Genomic DNA, 21585 nt, shown 5'->3' with positions numbered 1-21585 from the left:
GAAAGTCTAAGCCATTCAACCCTGCCCTCTGCCCCAGACCAGAACCCAACTCAAATCCTTCCTCGGGGAATGGCAGGTTGGTACCACAGTTTCATCTCTAATTTTTCTGCCAGAGCTGCTGTGCCCAACCAGCTTCTGTGGTCAGAGGAAACAAAGAACATCTTCAAGGACATCCAGCAGGCTTTGAGTGAACATCCTGTGTTGCACTGCCCTGACTCTCAGCAGCTCTTCATTTTATAAACTGATACCTCAGATCATGGGCTGGGTGCAGTGCTCCTCCAAGGAACCTCAGAGGATCACCATCCCATTGCATTTATACATCAGAAGCTCTATCCCAGGGAGACCCACTGGCTGTCAAATGGACCCTTGACTCCCTATGATACTACTTCTTTGGAGGACGGTTCACTTTGAAAACTGACCACAAGGCCTTGAAGTGCCTGGAAATGATGAAGGACACAAACAGCAGAATAACCCACTGGTACCTTGCTATGCAGCCCTTCAACTTTGAGGTTCATCACAACCCAGGAAAACAGAACTTCACTGCTGACTACCTTTCCTGCTGTCCCAGCAAGTGTCCAGAGTGGGGGGAGTGCGTGGCGGCTGCATTAGCTGCTGTTCACCAGTGTTAGTATTTCTTTATAGTTGGTCATGATTTATACTGAGACATTTTTCCAAAAAAATGACACTACACATAGTCTTTTGTGTTCACATATTATGCACTTTATTAAATTTATGACCGTTTGTTTTCTAATTAGGGTACACAATTGCACACAATTTAGTTAACATTTTGTCACATGGTTCTTTAATTTGCAAGTAATGCTTTGTTTTCAATCTTACTGAGCTCTTCTGGCAAAGGGCCTGAAGCCTGGGAGAGATGGCCTTTAAGTACAGCCCACAGGAAGTGGAAGAAGCCAACAGGGAGATGGAAGAAGGGGGGACTTGAATTTAGAATCCTCAAATAAATCTCTTTTTGTATGGGTTTGTTATCATTTTCTGGAAGCTAATTCTTTCTTTGTAGATAATTTCTTTTAATAGGCTATTTATGTTTGGATATCTTTAAGTGTTTTAGATGTTTAATGTTGTTGTTGGTCAAGTTTCCCCTTGTGTATGTGTAGGGCTAGTCCATGCATGTATATAACCTCCTTGTGTGACATTTAGAAGATTAGATTCATTTAGTTATGTTGGTAGGTTGAAGCCCAAGTTTCTCTATTGCTTAGTTGACCTCCTTTGAGTTTGGGCCGTAATTTATAATAAAACTACTTCTAGTTTCTTATGTTATATTACAAGCCAAAAAGAGTCTGTTACAACTTGGATAATGGAAGCTGCACAGTCAGAAAAGAACATCTTATCCAATGGGAAAAGTCATGACCTCGGAGATGATGTGGGCATGCCAATGAAGACGCTACCAGAGGATCAGTGAGTATTTTTCCTTTATTCCACACACAGATGAATGGCTGTCCTTTGCTGCTTAAATACTAGTAATGGCATTTTAACACAGCATGTGTTGAGCATTTTTATACTTTTTTCTTCTTTTGGCTCTCTCTATTAGTTATACTTGTGTGAAAACCACATCCTGGTATGTACTAACATGCAAACATCAGTGCAAAAAAACAAAAAAAAAAAGGTTGAGTACTCTAATGAGGATTTTTGGATAGTTTCGATTTGCATCTACATTTCTCCTCATGTTAAGAATCTCCCATTAATAATGACCAGGATAATGGACGTAGTGAGTGACATACAGTATGACTTACTTCCTGCATAATGTCTGCTTACTTAAATGCATGTTTACCTTATTTTTGTGCTTGCCTCAAGGGGTGAATCTTTACACAGAAATGGCACTGCAATGGACAGGTATTTCAGGGTTTAACTGCATCTCAGCTTTTATTTAAATGGTCGTCAATAAATTATGTAGACTAGATGTGTTACCATTTTTCAGCAGCACATGAAGAGACTATCAATTAACAGCCATAAATGTGTCCTCTAGATTTGATGACCCTGATGGCGCGTTGGAGAGTGAGGAGTTTTTGGCCAGTGGAAATGGAAAGAAACCTATTCAATTCACAAATGTAAGTGGAAAAAACACTTCTAAGTAACAGCATACTGTTGTTTAAATTGGAAATTGAATGCATGCTGCTTTTTTTTCTCCCCCTCAGTTTGAAGGCAAGACCTCTTTTGGCATGTCTGTCTTCAACCTGGGTAATGCTATTATGGGGAGTGGAATCCTGGGATTGGCTTATGCCATGGCCAACACTGGCATACTCCTCTTCGTGTGAGTAAATAAATACACTTATCAAAAAATGACCATTTCCAAAACATAAACAAGAATCTACCCACTTATCAAACACAGGCAAAGTAGCAGATGTTGATGGTTGCAGTGTTCAATTGTCATCACTTTCTTAACATTGTCTTTCTGTTGATCTTAAAGGCAACATAACATGCTTTTTGGGATTTTTCTCATTTATAGACTGTCATAATGTCAGATTTCTATGTTAAAAATGGCAAAAGTTTCAAAACTTGAGGTGAACATATGTAAAACTGTCGCCTTCAAGTCAAAAGCCAGGGCTTCAGCCTGTACTGAACACTCTGTTTGTGAAGTTACCTCTATTTCCCCATCCAGTCTTTACATTAGCCTATATTTTGAGTAAAAAATGGGAAAAAGATGGGCAAAATAATATTGTTTGTTTATGTAGCCTTCGGAGCTGGCAGAAGTCTGCCAAGGGGCAGCTTCCGGTAGCTAAAACAGCATGTTTCAGACAGAGGCTGAGCTGGGGGGGGGGCTCCATAAAGAGACAGTATAAGATAAATAAGGACTTTCTCTAATTTTAAATCATGCAAAGATATTCCAATAGAGCCCCAGAATAAAAAAAGACCTGGAAATGTGCATGTAATGTACTCTATAAGTTATAGTTGAACTATTCTAGTATAAGAATGGAGTATGTCAAATACACTTGAAAGTGTGGTTAAACAGAAACAAACTAGGTGTCAAAAGCATTATGGAGTCCTGAGAATCTCTAATGTACTCTCTGAGGGATTGTAGCTAAAGAGCTGGTTGCTTTGATACTGCTATCAATAACTTATTGGAGTAATTTAGTATCTGTCATGACATCTAGTAACAGATCATGTACCGTAATATTGATACCCTTTTTCTCAGGCTCTTGTCCCTGCCCTCATTGCCGCTTACCAACCCAGAAAGGTCACAGCCCAGAATAACCGAACCTCCAGACCCTGTGCAAGGCATCTGGATTGCTCATTTATTTCCTTCTGCTCCATGCAGACTGCTGCTCTCAGACCATGACCTTGGTGTTGGTCATATAGTCTGTGTTTGTGTAGCTGCAGAGAGCAAGTACCAGGACTGGAATAAATGATGGCTTCAACGTTGAACGCCTGAACTGTGGAAGCAGGAAGTCAGTTCAATACTAGATCTTTCAAAACTTTTAAGTCACTCCTCCAATGTAATTCCTTTACGTAATTGGGCCGGTGATATTATATGTAGAATCTAAAAAAAAAACACACACACCTGAGACATATCGATAGAATTTTTAGACATTTGTTTACATGGAGTAGAGTTTCCTCACTGATAGAACAGTAATAATAGTCTGGCGATACCAGACAATCAGAGATCTCCCCGTCTACTGATTGCCTAGGGATTTCTAAATACAAGGTAGTTTGCCTGAACAGCGGTGAGTACAGCTGCTAACAAACTTACACTTGTTACATTTTCTCAAGCTCTCCCCTCATTCTCCCCTGTCGTGACTGCATGTCACCACCCCAATGTGCAGGACTTTCCTAAAGACTTTGGATTGGTTCTGCAATCCAGGTTTTTGTTAAACTCTCTAATTGTTTCCACCCAGTTTTAACAACTAGAGCTGGGAGATTATCATCAGTCTCTAGTTCAGCAAAGCATTTAGAGACTGAATAGGGGAATCACAAACAGGACAAGCCAGCACTGAACAGTCTGTCAGAGAACACAATGTCCATGGAAGTTACGTAGTCTCCTGTACACAGCACGGGGGAAGCGTAACTCCTTTTGTTTTTTGTTTTTTGTTTTATTTTTAACATGCTTAATTTGCTTTATTATAACATGCAGGTATATAACTTGCCCTTTTGCATTGTGTCACAGGTTTCTTCTGTCTGCGGTAGCAGGCCTGTCATCTTACTCCATTCATCTGATGCTCAAATCCTCTGGCATTGTGGGTAAGCCTGTCCATGACTCAGCCTGTTGTAAAGAAATAGTAGTTATATATCATAGAGTACAGTCACCAAAATGATATGGAGACTTGATTGAAGCCTAAACACTCTGTTACTTCTGGATATCTCATTATATAAACGTAAAAAAACAAACAAACTCTGATACAGACTAATTAGGGATCATTTCGCAAAATTTAGAAACCATGCTTGATTTCCAGCAAATTAATTACAAAAGGGGCGATAGATTAAAAGTAGAAGGATTTGGTTCCAGGTCGACTTAACTTCTCTTATGGCTTAGAAAGATTATAAGAAGGAAAAATAATGAATTCTATAATTTGGTGTGTGGCAAAGTCTATAGTGTCTAGACAAATTTTGTAACAGGAAAAATAACAAATGGTTCTTGGTCCACTATCCTTTTTTATTTATTTACTTTTTAAAAAGTGTTTTATTGTGTTGGTTCAGAGGGACGTCTCAGCAAACATAACTGACTGGATATTATTGTTTGTAATCTACTTTCAGGAATTCCTGCTTATGAGCAGCTGGGGTACAGGGCTTTTGGCACTCCAGGAAAAATGGCTGCTGGTATTGCAATCATGCTGCAGAATATTGGAGGTGAGGAGCCACTGTGTTCACAAATATGTCGACTGTTTGCAAACCCCCAGTAGCAGCAAACATTAATTATACGGCTTAGAGTTTATATCCCCCCTTACCCACCCAAGCATATGTCCATGCTTGCTTTGCTTGCTTTTAATTACTTCTACTACTACATCTCTAAGTATGCAACATGGAGATCTTTTAAGAGCAAAGACCAGGAGATCTGATGGCAAACTCACGGAACAGCTGTTTCATCGGCTGACTGTTTCTGACCTAAGCTTTGTGGGACAGAAAGTGAATGCAAGGTTTTCCTTTTAGCTTTTTCAAGCCCATGTAAGTGCATTTATTACACATAAATTAAGACTGAGATGATCACATACTTGTCATATGATCAGTTCACTGGTTCCAATAATCTACTTACCGGGGTCGTCGCGCTGGGGTCCGGTCTTCTCGGAGTCGAGTTGTTTGGAAATGCAGCCCAAAGCGGGTGGTAAACTCCATCTAAGGCTAAATACCAGCACGAGACCGATAGTCAACAAGTACCTTAAGGGAAAGTTGAAAAGAACTTTAAAGAGAGAAAGAAAGCAAGAGAGGGAGACAACAACGGAGGGCTGTTACAGGGGCCATAGCCAGTATTTTTGAAATGTTGAAATCAAGTCCACCTAACGCAATTTAAAATACTTTTAAATTTGGAATTAGTTTATTGACATTTTTGTCTAAATACAGTTTCAAAGCCCTCTCCACAGAATCAGATATTTTGTATCTTTTGTTGGCCTAAACATAGTCACATTTTTAAGGGATGATTCTGTGATTTAATATTGCACTTTCATAAAGTTGGGTGAAAATCAAAGTAGCAGAGGCCAAGATATCCTTTCTTCCAGTCCCTGGTATGGGTTAAGCTCTGGAATCACTGGAAACCTACATTTCCCTTAATGCAACTGCAAAGCATTTTTCATTAGACCTTGAAAATGCCCACTTCTTTAAAAATGATATAATCTTGGTAGTTTTTTCCAATTTTTAAAAGTTCACTCCAGAGCCACAAAAGACATACTCCTCCTCATGAAAAGTTAACTGAACTTAATGTGTAAAATCACTGGAGTGCTCCTTAAAATATCTAAAACTAGGGGAATAAATGTCAGTCATCTTAAAATGTAACTCACTCAGGTTACTAAAAGTAACAAATTCTCAGAGAAATTACAGAGGACGTGACCCCAGCGTCCTCAGCAGTAGCTGCCCTGTCACTTACACAGACACAGGGTGATGAGTATTGTTGTGCCACAGCTTATATGGTGTTTATTTGTTCTATATGCCAGTCTTGGCCACACATTTTCATATTTTCTCTCTCTCATCTTTTACAGCTATGTCCAGCTACCTGTTCATTGTGAAATCCGAGTTTCCTCTCGTCATCCAAGCTTTCATGAAGGGAGATCCCAACTCTGAGTGAGTATTATCATTTATGTTTATGTTATATTTACTTATCTGCAGACACTGTGTCAGGGTCAAGGGGCTTGTGACAGACTGTGGGCAGTAAATATTCAGTTTGCACCAGTCATTAATTCAGTGTGGGGGTGTGATGAGAATGGAAGCTTGTAATTGACGGAGCAATGAGGGGGCCATGGCTTGGTATCTGTCAGTTATGTATACACACAACATAAAACCTCACTGCTGTCAGCTTGTGCAGGCAAGCTGCATTATCTTCAGAGTCATGCCACAGACACATACACTCTGCATAAGGCCATGGTGGGGGCTTAGGTAGATTCCAACTACTGGTTCAAATCCAAAAAATCTTGTGCTGTAGCCGCAGCCGCAGAGTTTCCTACCACGGTCTGTCAGACCTGCAAGATTTAGAAATCACTCCCAACTCTTTTAATCAGAAATTTCAGCGACTCATCATATCACTCCTCATCGTTCCAGACAGTCATCTCAATCACTCACTGTCAATTTTTATTCAGAATACACAGCACAGTTTGTGTTAAACAACTTCTAGATGAGATATCCATCTAAGCATGTGGTTTGACATGTGTCTCTTGTTGTGTCTTGTCATGTTAATGTTGTCTTGTGTAGTGTTTTTTGCCATCTTGTGATGTGCCCTTCAGACAACTCTTAAATGTGGGATTAAGGCCTCTGAAGGGCATGTCATTACCCTTTATCACTGATTAGTTTTGGACTGGGATAGGCTTATACTAATATCTGTGTTTGTGTGTATTTGTGTCAGGGTCAGAGCCTCAGCTACAACTGAAATTGATGTATGAAGTAATATGACTCTCACTCTCTCTTTGTGTTTCCTCACACACACACAAATGACAGCAGCAGGTGGTGTGACACAAGTGCCAAATTTCCTAGACCGAAAATAGGGACAGATCAGCTCAGGCTCTGGACAACTGAGACACACACTGGGGGGTGGCGGGTCTGGGACTTTATTTATAACACGTGGCTCTTTTAATAGACAGCAATGATATGACTTGGACTTGACTGCTGTGAGACTTGACTACTGTACAAGCAATACTAGATTTTTTGAGGCCAATGCCAACATCTAAGAGAACAATAAAATGTTTGATATTTGTTTTTAAGCATGAATACATAATATTTCTTTTAAAAAAAAACTGATAGACAGCAAGAGGCAGGTTTTGCATAGCTACACCCTACATCAGGGGTTTTTTTAGGGGCCTGGAGGAAAAGGCTGTAAACACAACACACACACATTTATCACTTTAAGTTGCTTATTTGCAGACAAGCAGATATACAGAGCAACATTTGCATACATTTGGAATCAAGTTTGTGTCCAGATGGTGAATGTAAGAGCATTATTCACTCACAAAATAAGAGAAAATATCTCATTGATTTGGGTATGCGAACCCCTTCTTTGTGCTTTGGACTTTGAATTTGATGACATGCCAACTCCCCCGTATTTTTTGAGTGCAATATTTTTTACTTCTACTTTCCATTGTTAATACAGGAATATTGATTATTGCTGCTTCCAGTATTAGGCCTCAAAGACATCTCAGCTATGCAAAAAGCACCATTAACAGAGATTTGAACGTGAAATGTTGTCAATGACTTGAAACTTGACTTAAGACACTTTTAAGTCTTAAGACTTGACTCTGAGTCAAGACGTGGATTTGCCTAAAGTAACTTTAGACTTGACTTAGACTTACTTACCGCAATAGATTTAAAAACAGCTCTTAAGTTGCCAAAGCCACAAAATGTCACATGTGAAAACCGCTCATCCAAAATGACCCACTGACCAAAGGTCCAAAGGGGACATGACCTGCAATGTGTTGACTTGTTTTTAAGGCATTGACAGACACACACACACACACACACACACACACACACACACACACACACACACACACACACACACACACATACACACACACACACACACTGCTGGTCTCATAGATCACTGTATGCTACAGCCTGTAAAATCTATGGTAAACAGCTGATTCCTCCAGTTGTGTTTTGTTCAAAGGGTTTGGCAGCTTAAAAGGATCTGTAGAGCACAAAGATCTTTCCATACATAGGGTTTAGGACTTTAATGGTTTGAAAATCATGTCTATAAGTTTCCTGTTGCTCCCCTCAGGTCTGCAATTACTGATGTTTGAGATTTACCATCATTGTCACCAGATCTTTTCCTGAGCGTGTCAGGAAAAGAGTTTTGTCTTATCCACTCCATTAAGTAAACCAGTGGCTGTCTATATCAAGGTCTGAAGAAAATATATTTATTATGATTAGGCTGTTTAACTACATAGCATCTGTTTACTATAAACAATGAGTCAGGACTGGTTAAAAGTCGATGAAATATCAAATGTTCTTGTTATATTACAAGATTAGGTCCACGTGACAGATCAACACACCATGACTGCCAGTCAGCAGTGAACCTCTAACTGCATGTAAGCACCTACCAACATGAACCGTGACTACATGTGTTAAGATATGTATGTCCTGCAAGGATATTTTATTTAGGGCATTCACAGAACATTTGTTTAAAGTGAGGACATGTGGTGCCCACATATAGCAAATGATGATACAGCAGCTAGAGGCTGGATTGTAGAGGAACCAGTGCTAAGATTGGATGTGCCATTCCAATCTCTCATGTTTTGTAGGCTTGATCCACAACCTTTTAGCAATGTCCTCAAGAAGGAAACTATTTTAGGGGTGGCTGTGTGTGTATGGGATGGGGTGACAAACAGAGATGTTGGAAAAGAAAGTCAGGGACTGTGATGGCAACAAGCTGACATTGATATTTACTGACTTTTTCAAAGCTCTGTTGCTTAGGCTCCAGTGTGTCCTCCTTTTCTGCAACTGTCACATAAATCGTCCATCATGTAAGAGTTTTTTCCAGTACAACCATCTGGAGCAACATAAGCAAACAGGTTTTTTCCACAACCTGGCAGCCAAGAATGTCCCCAGCAGGTTGCTGACTGGCAACACATCAGCCACTTGGACCTGTAGATTTTTAACAACCTGATGTCATTCAGACAAGTTCTCTCAGACTATTTTGTGACATTCCAGTTATACTACAGACCAACTCACACCCAAATATGTAAACCAATTTCTGACCATCTCACACTTTCTACTCTATTTTTGTCTCTGTCTCTCTGTGTAGCGTGTCTTTGTGCCAGTGTTTAAAATATTGAGCTCACCAAAGTAAACTAGATTTTTCTTTTTCTCCAAACAGTGTGTGGTACTTGAATGGAAACTACCTGGTTATCATGGTCTCTATCGGTATCATCCTTCCCCTGGCTTTGATGAAGCAGCTTGGTGGGTAAAACTATTAAAGTAGTAAAGTTTCTCTGTGATCATTGTATGTTTCCATCCACCTGAAATTAATTGTAAGACATTTAAGTTCAGTTCTCACAGTTAGACTTCTGTCATGTGTTCAAGCTTTATGCAGTGGACACCTTTGTGGTTCTTATCACTAAAGGAACTTTTCCAAGAACCTGTTTAGGACTTTTGATCAAATGGACCTGGTTTCAGTTTTGGTTCCTGAGTTGTATTTCCTGCCTACCAAATATTATTCAGTGATATTGTTGCACTTCTCTGGCTCTTTGAAACTTTTTTTTATTTTTACTCAATAGCCTGACACAACTTTCAGATCTGTATGCATTACTGAATTAATTGTACTTTTGCTCTTTTCTACAGTATTTAAAAACTTTAACATTTTACTCAAGTACACTTATCTAACACATGCATTTGCAGGTTGCTTTTCAAGTAATTCTTTCTACCTTTAGGATCTATTAATTAAGAAGTTTTACTTTGACTGTGAGCCAACTTACATAATGACATTTTGATGGAGTATTTACCTCAAAGTCAAGTAATTAGTGTGTGTTTTCATCCCACCACTGGCAGTGGAAGCAGCAGGTGCCCAATTAGACATCATTGTCCCGAAGATGTAGATCCTAAGCTATTCATTACCACAAGAAATAACCATGCTGTTTCTTCTCTCAAAGTGCTGTGAGGTCATTTGAATGGGGCATTTTGGGGAGTATTGACTTTGCAGAAGCCTATTGACTATTTGTGTAATTAGTAGAGTTTGCAGGTGTCTCAAACAACACATGAGGACCAAATGGAGAAGTTCAGTTTAAGGAGAAGTCACACAAATGGTCTTTTTCTCTCTCTTTTCAGGTTACCTCGGCTACACCAGTGGTTTCTCTCTCAGCTGCATGGTGTTCTTTCTCATCGCTGTAAGTTATCATTTGTTCTGGCATGTCACCTTGGCACATATTGTATTCACTTTCCGACCCTCGTCTCTGTTTTCAGTGGTATGTGGCTTGGTTTGATTGGGTGAATATAAGAGGTGCTTAGTGACATCAAAGGTTGAGAGTAAAACTTAAGTACTTAGATTCTGAGTCACCCTAATCTGATGTGAAATGGCCTTTTTCTTAAGCTCTGTACCAATCACTGAGAACTCTTTTCTAACGACTCTGACACGTCTGTGTCCTTTCATTATTTTTTTTTTGACTATACCCTTGCTTTTCTTCCCTCCTTTCATGTCACTCTGCAGGTTACCTATAAGAAGTTTCAGATTCCCTGCCCCTTCGAGGAGTTCTCAGCCAACAGCACCTCTGCGCTCCACAGCCTGAACATATCAAGCCACAGCGACGAGAACAACGACCTAGTTCATGAGGACGATGATTCCCAATGCGTCCCCCGCCTGATCACCATCAACTCACAGGTAGGCCTGTTCAGCTGAGGTGAACATACAATGAACTCTTACTGGGAGTCTCAGTTGCTCTGCTAATCACAGAAAGTCATGTGTTTCTTCAGACAGCATACACCATCCCCATCATGGCTTTTGCCTTTTCTTGCCACCCTGAGGTCCTGCCTATCTACACTGAGCTCAGGAAGTGAGTCACCACTCTGTAACCTGCAATATTTGAAAACATGTCAGTGCAGAATGTGACACACACATAATCAAAATGACATAATTCACATTCACATAATCATCAACTGTCTGATTTCAGTCCATCAAAGAAGAGGATGCAGGGGGTGTCCAACATCTCCATCCTTATCATGTACACTATGTACTTGCTGGCAGCTCTCTTTGGCTACCTGACCTTTTATGGTGAGATAAATTGCTCCATGGAGCTCCTTCTTGAGTTTGTTTACAGTATTAAGAAATGAATACAAATGTTTATGCTCAAATCAGTATATTTAGTGCACTGCTTATTTCTCACTGTCAAAAGATACACAAGAGGAAAAGACAGGCAGCTCTTTGTTACAAAAAAGAATAGTTTAAGGTGACTCTGATATTAAAAAGCTTTTATTTAGGTGTTTTCTTCACTGCTTTCTTGCGATCTTAAAGCTGCACCACACAAATTAGAGGGCCCAATTATAAATGTGAGAGGTATATGCTTGAAAGACATAATTATTCAGAAAGGTGTAGTTTTCTATTGGTGGTGTGCTTGTTCAAAAATAAAGTTTGTATTTTGCTCACAAGTAATATTTCACTTCCTGTGCACTGAGACAATCTCCCACACAGGTGACCATATCAGAGAAAAAGTAATTTTGGCCAACAGGTAGAATCTATGGGATCTCTTTTCTAATGGAGCTGTAATTTTTGATTTTGGCTGCTGAGCTTAAAAATCTTAATAAAAATACAAGTTCAAAAAATTGTATTTATCTAATAGCCAATTAGATAAAATATCCAATCACTATTTTCAGAAAACAGAGTCACCTCAGATTTATCATTCATTTACTAATCACTAGTTTTTTACTGATTGTATGTTTTGCTTGGTTTTGTCCAGTAATATAAAGATAAACATAGTTATTTATCTAAATTAAAGAAAAACAAATAACTGACCAATATAAAGTATTCATTTCTCTTCTACACAAGTTCCCTCTTGTGGTATCTGTGTGTAATAATAGTAATGCTGATCAGGAAGGTATTACTGAGTGATGTTCATATGAGAAAACATGTTCTCTTTATATTCCTACAGACAAGGTGGAGCCTGAACTGCTGCACACTTATAACCGGATTGATCCTTATGACACGTTGATCCTTTGTGTGCGAGTGGCTGTCCTTATCGCTGTCACACTGACTGTCCCTATTTTGTTATTCCCTGTATGTTTGGGCCTTTATTGATTTATACTCTGTAATGCTCAATGGAAATAATACTGTCGTATTATTTTATTATTGAATCTTCTCTCTTTGTGTGTCTGAAACTCCACAGGTACGTAGAGCCATCATGCAGATGTTATTCCCCATCTTGTCTTTCAGCTGGTTGCGTCACATTGGAATTGCTCTTGTTCTGCTCACTTTAATGAACATGATGGTGATATTTGCTCCCAACATTCTGGGCATCTTCGGCATCATTGGTTAGTATAGCAATGAACATAAAGCTAAGATAGTATCAAAATATGTTCTGGTTAGTGAACACTGCATTTTGTCCTGTAATACTGCAACAGTCTTTTAGGTCATTAGCTCCTCCTGTTAATGTTTAACAATATTTTTAAGGAGGGTTGTTGAAGAAAAATCATCACTATGACATGACACACTTGCAAGTTGTGGACTAATAGCAAACTTCCTATCTTATATCATAAATAATGACATACTTGAAAAGAGCTCCAGGCCTCATTTATCCACCTCTTAGCGTTTGTTTGACTATAGATTACACTGTCATACATACGCGATTATGGGTTACTTATTCTGTCTCTGTTTACAGACTGAATCATCCATGTTTGTCATGGCAGTATCTCTTACGTTTCAGGTTTTTGTAACTTCCTGTCACTAAAAACATTAAAAGCAAGACCAAAAAACATGACCAGTACATGTTGACACACAGGCAAACCGATGGCCCAAGTAAATATTATTGTCACACACTGTTCTCTGATTGCAGGTCATGTTTCATAGGTCAGAGGTGAAAGCTGAAAACATTTCAGTCAAAGGAACACCAAGTACATCTTCAAAGAAGCAGTTACTTTGACAAACATGTGAGAGTGCGTAAAGTTCACACTCCAATACACATGAATGTATGACTCAAAAAACTAATAATACACTTTGTATTTTTAAAATTTCCAATATTTCCAATGCAAGTTCACTGCAGTTAAACAATTTCTTTAACAGACTTTGGTGCATAATCAGCAACTTGCATTTTCCCCCCATTTTCAATTACATTTATTTTTCCCAGAAAATTTTCTGAGTAGAGTTTTATCTGTTGTAACTTGTAATGAACGGTGTCTACTTGCAGCTGGAAACAACAACAAATTTTGAGCAAATGAGGACAAAAATTCTGGGTGAAAATCTATTCAAACAGATGTGATCCTGGGTATTTTTAAGACAAAATTAGTAAAAACTGAAAATGATGAGCCTTCTGTGTTTATGTCTGTGTGCCATTTAACACTGGAAGGGCTATATGCTTTGTTTTTGACAAACCCTTCCGCTTTATCTTAACAGGTGCAACATCATCTCCCTGCCTCATTTTCATCTTTCCTGCTGTCTTCTACCTCCGCATTGTTCCCAAGGAGGATGAACCCATGACCTCCTTTCCTAAGATAGTGGTGAGGCATTCAGATCGCTCTTGAAAAATTCATTATGCTAATTTGTTGATCAGAGTTTGTGCTACAGGCTTTTTATGCATACTACAGTTGTGTTCTTGATAATTAAGCCTCTGATGTTTTTCCCTTCATTCTTAGGCTCTCTGTTTTGCTGTCTTGGGCATCTCCTTCATGATTATGAGTCTGAGCTTCATAATAATGGACTGGACAACGGGGAGCAGCAACGCCCATGGAGGCCACTAGATCCTGCTTCAATGTGTGTGGGCTTAGGAAAGTAGTGGTGATGGTGGTGGTGGTGGTGTTGGGGGGGTGGGGTGGGTGGGGGGGGGGACTGGTCAATGTAAAGGGTGCACTATCACCTCAATGATACCTAGAATACCTCAGAATACACTAGAAGGCCGCCTAGCACAAAGCCTGGGGTTTAATAACAATACAGAATATAAGTGTCAAGGGTTGGAATCACACTTGTATTCGTCAAGTTTAATTAACTTTTTGATTATAACTTGACAAACATCTGAACAAAATCATAATAGCTTTCTAGAATTCTTAAACTTGAAGAAATGCAATAGTAATTCAGTGTTTTTGATCTCTTTCTATCATCTGATAGTGTGACTTAAATCTATCCATGATGGTGAAATGGTGCCTTCCTGTTGCTTCTGCTTTATTTATCCACAAACAACTGCAGCTGGTACTGTACAAAAAAACCAGTTGGCATGATTGATTGGTAGGCTCGAGAGAGGAAGGCTTCAAATACATTTGAAACGGCTAAATAACTCATAAGTTATTTCCACACGAATGTTGTTTTCCACGAGATGCACAAGTAGAGGGCAGCAGAGGGTGGAGAAACAGTCAGATGATCCCACCCTGAATCATCAGCAGGACTGTTTATCATCGTGTAATATAACGCTAAGAATGCAGATGACATTTCATTTTCATGATCTGTCAATTGAGTTGGTAAGTGCTGTAATATAATACAGGCTAAGCTCTGGTGCCACAGATCAGTTAACTCTCTTCAGAAACACTGGTGCCGTTTGGCATTTTCCAACAGCACACAAACATACAGTAAAAAACAGGGGTGTATATTTATTTAGTTACTATATCTGTGTTTCTACTTTCAAATGGAGTATATTTTACGACTGTATATGATGATGATGTTAATGATCCAAATATATTATGTATAATTTTTTTTTAAGCTTACTGTAGTAGAGATGATGGGAAGTGACAATATTTTAAATCCGTCTCGAACTATACGAGACCAAGTGGTGAAACTTACAACAAACAGCAAAGCTATAGGTGGTTGTTTGCAAAGGAGGCGGATCTAATGCGACCCCCACAGTTGAGCTCCAGAGGGTTTTACAATGCCGACCATTTCTCAAAGTACATTTTTAGCTGCTGACTTTGGAGAGCGACGGTCCGAATGTGCGTACATGACCACGAATGTAGCTAAATACTGTCTCCCTCACTGAGAAAAAGAAAGAAAACTCGTAAACAGGAAAATATTCTGAGCATCAAATTATTCCCACTCATCAGAGGACTTAACCTGAACGTTTTGTGACAAGACCCTTTGGTAAGACTGAACAAATCTGGTATATTTCTCAACGCAAAGATCGACATGTTACTGTCAGATTTCATACGGTTTTATTTGTCTGAATGATGTGTGTGTAACTGGTTTCACTAAAGGAATGAGGCTATGATTTAGAATCTTATTGTGAATGATTTAATAGCCCTGGGGAAATAGATATCATGCATTTTTAAGGCCTAAACGATCAAACGGCACACTACAATGGGACCTATGGCTTTGTTTCCTATTGGAGAGTAATCATTAAAAAAAAAACAAAAAAGAATAGCATGTTTGATCCCAAGTCCAGATGTCATGGCCTCAAGGAGTCAGTGACAGATTGTTCTCCATCTATTGTCCGACTCATTCCTTATTTGAATCAGATCTAAAGTTAAAGTCAACAGGTATCAGCTAGATGAATGGCAGTAGCCTGCGTGACTCATGATATGCCACTTTTATTTGGTGAAAATGTTCAGAGAGAGAGAGAGAGAGGGAGTTTTAGCTTACAGTAGTACAGATGATAGGAAGTGTTACACTTTGATAAATTACAAAGACTGATACCTCCCTTTGTAAAACTATTAGCACATATAGACAGGTGACAAGTGTCTTGGTAAGGTGTTGGACCACCATGTGGGCCTGAACAGCTTCATTGATCCTTGGCATTGATTCTACAAGTCTCTGAACTCTACTGGAGGGATGAACACCATTCTTCAAAAAGATATTGGTGATGGAGAGCGCTGTCCAACACATCAGTCTGGAATCTCCCATAGGTTTTCAATTGGGTTGAGATCTGGTGACTGCGAAGGCCATAGAATATGATTCACATCGTTTTCAAACTCATAAAACCATTCAGTGACCCCTTGTGCTCTATGAATTGGGACACTGTCATCCTGGAAGAGACCTCTCCCATCAGGATAGAAATATTTCATCATAGGATAAAGGTGATCACTCAGAACAACTTTGTATTGATTTGCAGTGACCCTTCCTTCTAAGGGGACAAGTGGACTCAAACCATGCCAGCAAAATGCCCATCAAAGTATTACAAAGCCACCAGATCCCCTCACTGTAGGGGTCAAACATTCAGATGTGTACTGGTTTTTCCTTAAATTTGTCACCTGTCTGTATATGCCTACCTGTGACCTTGAGTATAAATCAGGTAGAGTTCAAGTTTACCCTCACAGTTCACCCATGAGTCCAGTTTCTTAACCTCTTAAAGTGTCAAAGTCTCCTCATAAATTAGTCATTAGACTTCTATAAATTCGGAAATAATTCTTCACTGTTGCTTAAATTGAGTGAAAATCCAAATTCAACATGCCATATTTTTCAGATTAGGTAAACTACAATTTAAAGAGTCAATGTGCTGAAATTACAAAAGCCAAACAAAAAAAAAAGACATTTCTCTCTATTAAGTGAGAAAATATGGTATCCAGGGGTAAGTCAGAAAACATTGTTATCTTTTTTGTAATTTGGCGAGCACATCCTTTAAATAAAGATGTGGGTTTGAACAGGCCAGCAACGTGAATTTGTAAAGATGATTGTTTAACAAGCTATTTTGAATAATTTGAAGGTATAATACACTTTTGTGATGCTGCGGTAACGTCATTGTTGTATTTTCTTTTTCCATTTCACACTGTCGTACATAGATGTTATTGTAATACTGTACATTTGGTATCTGATAGTGAAGTGTATCAAAGTCTCACTCAGTGCTGTAGTTATGATATTAATTAGTAGCATGAAGTACTTCTTATAAAGACATAACATAATGTTTCAGACTGTTGTGATGTTCAGTCTGTGGTGTCACATTCATGTTGATCTTAATTGAGGGATGTGGATGATTACTTTGAATTTTGAGACACACAATAACACTGACAAACTGCATATATAGTATATGTGCACTTTGTATAGATTACATGAGCATTTCAGTATGTAGAAATACACACAAATTAGTTTTAAGTTTAAAAAAACAGTTTTAAACCTGGAGAGAAACCCAGAGAAATGTTATGTCAAATATTTGCTGCTTTTACCCAAAGATGGTTTTATATTGTATCACATCTCTCGGTCTTCAGAAAATACCTGTGTGAATCAACGTCAGTCCCATGCCTCACGTATTCACAGTAGTTGTGTAAATGAAGGGCTTGTTTACTCATGTTTAGTGAAAATAGTTTTTCCTCACGTTAAAAGTTCATGCCAAAATAACTTACTCACACTCACTCCACATTGATAGCTTTTTGATTTACGCACCACTCGCGTCTTGCGCGTAAAGTATTTCCAGAGCCACTTATGCACAAATGCTTAACAGCAAAGACTACAGTAACCAGTGTGGCTTCCATCTCTGATTTTCCTTTTATTTCACTCTCTAACCATACGAGACCAAGTGAAGAAACTTACAACAAACAGCGAAGCTATAAGTGAGTGTTTGCAAAGGAGGCGGACCTAATGACACACCCACAGTTGAGGGCTTTACGATGCCGACCATTTCTCAAAGCGCATTTTCAGCCGCTGACTTCGAGAGCGACGGTCCGAATGTGCGTAAATGCGTACGAATGTAGCTAAATACTGTTTCATTCACTGAGAAAAAGAAAGAAAACTTGTAAACAGGAAGAGATTCTGATCATCCAATTATTCCCACTCATCAGAGGAATTTACCTGAACGTTTTGTGACAAGATCCTCTGGTAAGACTGAACAAATCTGGTATATTTATTGACGCAAAGATTGACATGTTACTTTCAGATTTCATACAGTTTTATTTGTCTGAATGATGATTGTGTCTAACTGGTTTCACTAAAGGATTGAGGCTATGATTTAGAATCTTACTGTGAATTATTTCATAGCCCTGGGGAAATAGATATTGTGCGTATTTGTGACCTAGACGACCTAGATACACTATAATTGATCTCCTATTGGGGGGTAATCAATAAAAACAGAATTGCATGTTTGGTCCCCTGCAGTGACCGCAAAGATGTCACAGATGTCACGGCCATCTGCCTCAAGGGCTCAGTTACAGATTGTCGTCCATCTATTTTGCGACTCATTCCTTCCTTTTTACAAGCGCTGAATCTCTCAAACTTAACTAATTTTTATTTCTATGACGCCCGTTTCTTGATAGGCTATTTCCAAAAATTTCTAGTAAGAGAAACATTTTCCTGCGGTTTACTCAGCCTACACCCTTATGTGTTGGTGGTGCTCAAAGAGCACATGACCCCGATCGAGTAAAAGGCCAAGACACTTTTGTAACATCCATATCTGATCGACCGAAACTATAAAGTAATACCACACCACACAGCGATATCGTACTCACTCTACTTCAATACATGAGTAATATAAACACTTGACTTTAACAAGCAGTGGTAGCCTTTTAAAGCACTTTACTTCTATTATTGTCGGCTAAATATACGCAAGTGGAGGAAAAGTGCCCTGTGTGGGAAGATAACGCTGCATATTATCACTCTTTGCTGCCTCAGCCTATGACTTGTGATATGCCTTATTTTGTGTCTTACGAGAGAGAGAGAGAGAGAGAGAGAGAGATGTTTGTAGTATGAGTATCATTTCTGAGAGCAGTATGCAATTCCTAAATCTTTGTTTAGATGAATACACATTGAGGTACAAACCAACTCAAAGCTCTAAATTTGTAACAATACAGCCATGACTAGTCTTTTATATGACTGACCAAATATATGGACCATCCAGCTGGACCTCAGATTACTTGATGGTGAAGAGTTCTCCAGACACACTTTATTGTCTCGGTAGTAGTGTATTAGTACTCTGGCTTTATGTTTTTGAAAGAAGCATTATTGACTACAAATACTTATAACAAGCAAGTGAAGTTTTCTTCAGTAGTTTTAATGACATTATGTTTTATAATTCCCAGTCGTTCCCGATACATCCTCCTATCAGTACGATGAGTCCTCAGGCTACTATTACGATCCTCAGACTGGTCTCTACTATGACCCAAATACACATGTAAGTAGTGCAAAACCACTTCGTGAGTCACTGGGTTTTCTGTCATGTTGGTGAGAGTGGCAGGAGTTTATATTGTTTTGATTATGTACATTGGTGTTTGTCTCCTTTCAGTATTACTACAACTCTCAGACTCAGCAGTATCTGTACTGGGACAGTGAGAAACAGACATATGTCCCTGCCTCAGTCGACGCAAATAACGCAACAAGCAGTTCTGCAACAATGGGCAGCAAAGAACATAAAGAAGGCAAAGAGAAAAAGGAAAAGCCCAAGAGCAAGACTGCTCAGCAGGTATTGTTATAATACATTGTCTGTTATGTGTTATAGCCAGAAGTTCTTGATATTTTTCATATTTGAGTTCATTCTTTTTACATTTTAACTTCATGATCAAATCTGTTTGGTTCTTTCAGATAGCTAAAGACATGGAGCGGTGGGCTAAAAGTCTCAATAAGCAGAAGGAGAACTTCAAGAGTAGCTTTCAGCCTATTAGTCAAGAAGAGAGGAGGGAGGCAGCAGCTGCTGATGCTGGTTACACTTTGTTTGAAAAGAAGGTACAACAGTAGGATTCTGCTGAGTTCTGCTTATATTATATAGGCTTTGAACTTTGATGTCTTAAATGGATTGACTTGATTTCTCAGCAGGCAGGAGGACTAGACAGATTCATGCCAGAGGTGCTAAATAGCCCTGAAGAGGAGGCACCGACCAGCTCAGTCAACACTTCCAAGGTAATTGGTTTCTACATCACTGGGTTTTGGAAGACTAAACTTTTCTTTTTCAGTAGGATAGGAGTTATTGTGAAACCCAGATTTAAGTACATTGTAAATGCGTAAATCCTCCACTTGGATTCTGGACTTACTTATACAAACAATATTTTTACCTGTCTTTGTTTATCTGTGGTGGTGTTAGTGTGGCCTTGTGGCAGCCTACAGTGGAGACAGTGACCCTGAAGAGGGAGTAGCAGAGCCTGATTGTGGTGAGGAAGGCCAGGACAAGATGACAGACTGGAAAAAGTTGGCCTGCTTGCTGTGTAGGAGACAGTTCCCCAATAAAGAGGGTCTACTTCGACATCAGCAACTCTCTGACCTCCACAAGGTAATACCATTATTTTCTCAATGCAAGAATATGAAATGTCCACTTACTAGTCAAGGAAACTATAAGACCATTTATTCACTGATGTATCATCTGTTTGTCTGATCTATCCTAGAAAAACCTGGAGGTTCTCCGCAGATCCCAAATGAGTGAAGCAGAGCTTTAGAGATAAAGATTTAGGGATGACTTCAAAAAGATATTTGTGATTTTCCTCCTCAGGCACAGTTGAGAACAAAGGGAGCTGGTCTTGGCACTAAAGGCACCAACTACACCCTCTCTTCCTCTGACACGTACAAAGACGCAGTCCGTAAAGCCATGTTTGCTCGCTTCACTGAACTGGAGTGAGTGGTCTGCAGATGAAACGCTGCTTTTTGGGTGGAATCATTATCAGATGGTGAGGTTGAGCTCAGCCATGTCAGACATATGCACAGTAAATTTCCTTTCCTTGTTTACATATTTGTTTTATATTTCTACTGTGGTAACGGTTTCTTTTTTCCCAGCATGTTAGAAAAAAATTGTACAGTTTTACAAAAAAATGTCTGTATAGAAAATAAATGACAGAAGTGATTCATTATGGTCTTTATTATATTTTATCACTTCAGCAGAAATGTTTTTAACAAGTTAATCAGTTAATTAAAAATTAATTATTTAATTAACTTGCTTATTAAATTAATTAATATAATTGTACCAGAACATTTACTGTGCACAGAATATTAAGCATGAATGATTCAATTTTTTCAATTCAATTCAGTTTTATTCATATAGCGCCAAATCACAACAGAAGTTATCTTAGGGCACTTTTCACATAAAGCAGGTCTAGACCGTACTCTTTATATTGCAGAGATCCATTTTACAGAGAGCAAGCACAGCAGCAGCAAGGAAAAACTCCCCTTCAACAGGAAGAAACCTTGAGCAGAACTGGGTTCTAGGCAGGCAGCCATCTGCCTTGACCAGTTGGGTTGAGAGAGAAAGGGGGAGGGGGAGAGGGGAGAGAGAGAGACAGGGAAGCACAGCAACAACAATAATAAGAATAACAACATTAATAATAATAGATATATGACTAATAATAATAGCAGCAGAGGTTGGTAACAAGCTGGACCACGAGGACAGCAGCTGGTCCGCAGCTGAAGGTCTCCTGCAAGATGAGAAAGCACAAAACTAAGGGGAACATGCCAAGTTAGTAACATGCATTAATGAG

At 39.0% G+C, this 21585-nt stretch overlaps 2 protein-coding genes across 2 annotated transcripts; both read left to right on the top strand.

The window, feature by feature from the left end:
- Positions 1-1160: 1160 nt before the first annotated feature.
- LOC137181417 (sodium-coupled neutral amino acid transporter 3-like) lies at positions 1161-17110 on the top strand. The gene is made up of 15 exons (XM_067587111.1): positions 1161-1416; positions 1985-2066; positions 2154-2269; positions 4121-4194; positions 4708-4800; positions 6141-6222; positions 9464-9546; positions 10411-10469; positions 10790-10960; positions 11053-11132; positions 11250-11350; positions 12225-12349; positions 12459-12603; positions 13682-13785; positions 13921-17110. The coding sequence occupies exons 1-15, from the start codon at positions 1316-1318 to the stop codon at positions 14023-14025; spliced, it is 1521 nt and encodes a 506-aa protein (XP_067443212.1). The 5' UTR covers positions 1161-1315; the 3' UTR covers positions 14026-17110.
- Positions 17111-17654: 544 nt separating this feature from the next.
- LOC137181423 (RNA-binding protein 5-like) lies at positions 17655-20954 on the top strand. Its single transcript, XM_067587118.1, has 7 exons — positions 17655-17748; positions 19210-19301; positions 19413-19589; positions 19709-19849; positions 19937-20023; positions 20205-20390; positions 20607-20954. The coding sequence occupies exons 3-7, from the start codon at positions 19521-19523 to the stop codon at positions 20730-20732; spliced, it is 609 nt and encodes a 202-aa protein (XP_067443219.1). The 5' UTR covers positions 17655-17748; positions 19210-19301; positions 19413-19520; the 3' UTR covers positions 20733-20954.
- The last annotated feature ends 631 nt before the right edge of the window (positions 20955-21585 follow it).

The sequence above is a fragment of the Thunnus thynnus genome, chromosome 4 (genome assembly GCF_963924715.1).
Source record: "Thunnus thynnus chromosome 4, fThuThy2.1, whole genome shotgun sequence".
Taxonomy (NCBI): domain Eukaryota; kingdom Metazoa; phylum Chordata; class Actinopteri; order Scombriformes; family Scombridae; genus Thunnus; species Thunnus thynnus.
Note: the sequence above shows the minus strand (reverse complement) of the source record. Positions and strands in the feature narration are given on the sequence as shown.

Excerpts from the sequence above, each read along its gene's own strand:
- LOC137181417 (XM_067587111.1), top strand. The coding sequence starts at position 1,316 with ATGGAAGCTGCACAGTCAGAAAAGAACATCTTATCCAATGGGAAAAGT. Across the intron at positions 1,417-1,984 it reads AAGACGCTACCAGAGGATCA|ATTTGATGACCCTGATGGCG; the intron begins GTGAGTATTTTT and ends TGTGTCCTCTAG. Across the intron at positions 10,961-11,052 it reads TGATCACCATCAACTCACAG|ACAGCATACACCATCCCCAT; the intron begins GTAGGCCTGTTC and ends GTGTTTCTTCAG.
- LOC137181423 (XM_067587118.1), top strand. The coding sequence starts at position 19,521 with ATGGGCAGCAAAGAACATAAAGAAGGCAAAGAGAAAAAGGAAAAGCCC. Across the intron at positions 19,850-19,936 it reads ACACTTTGTTTGAAAAGAAG|CAGGCAGGAGGACTAGACAG; the intron begins GTACAACAGTAG and ends TTGATTTCTCAG. Across the intron at positions 20,391-20,606 it reads AACTCTCTGACCTCCACAAG|GCACAGTTGAGAACAAAGGG; the intron begins GTAATACCATTA and ends TTTCCTCCTCAG.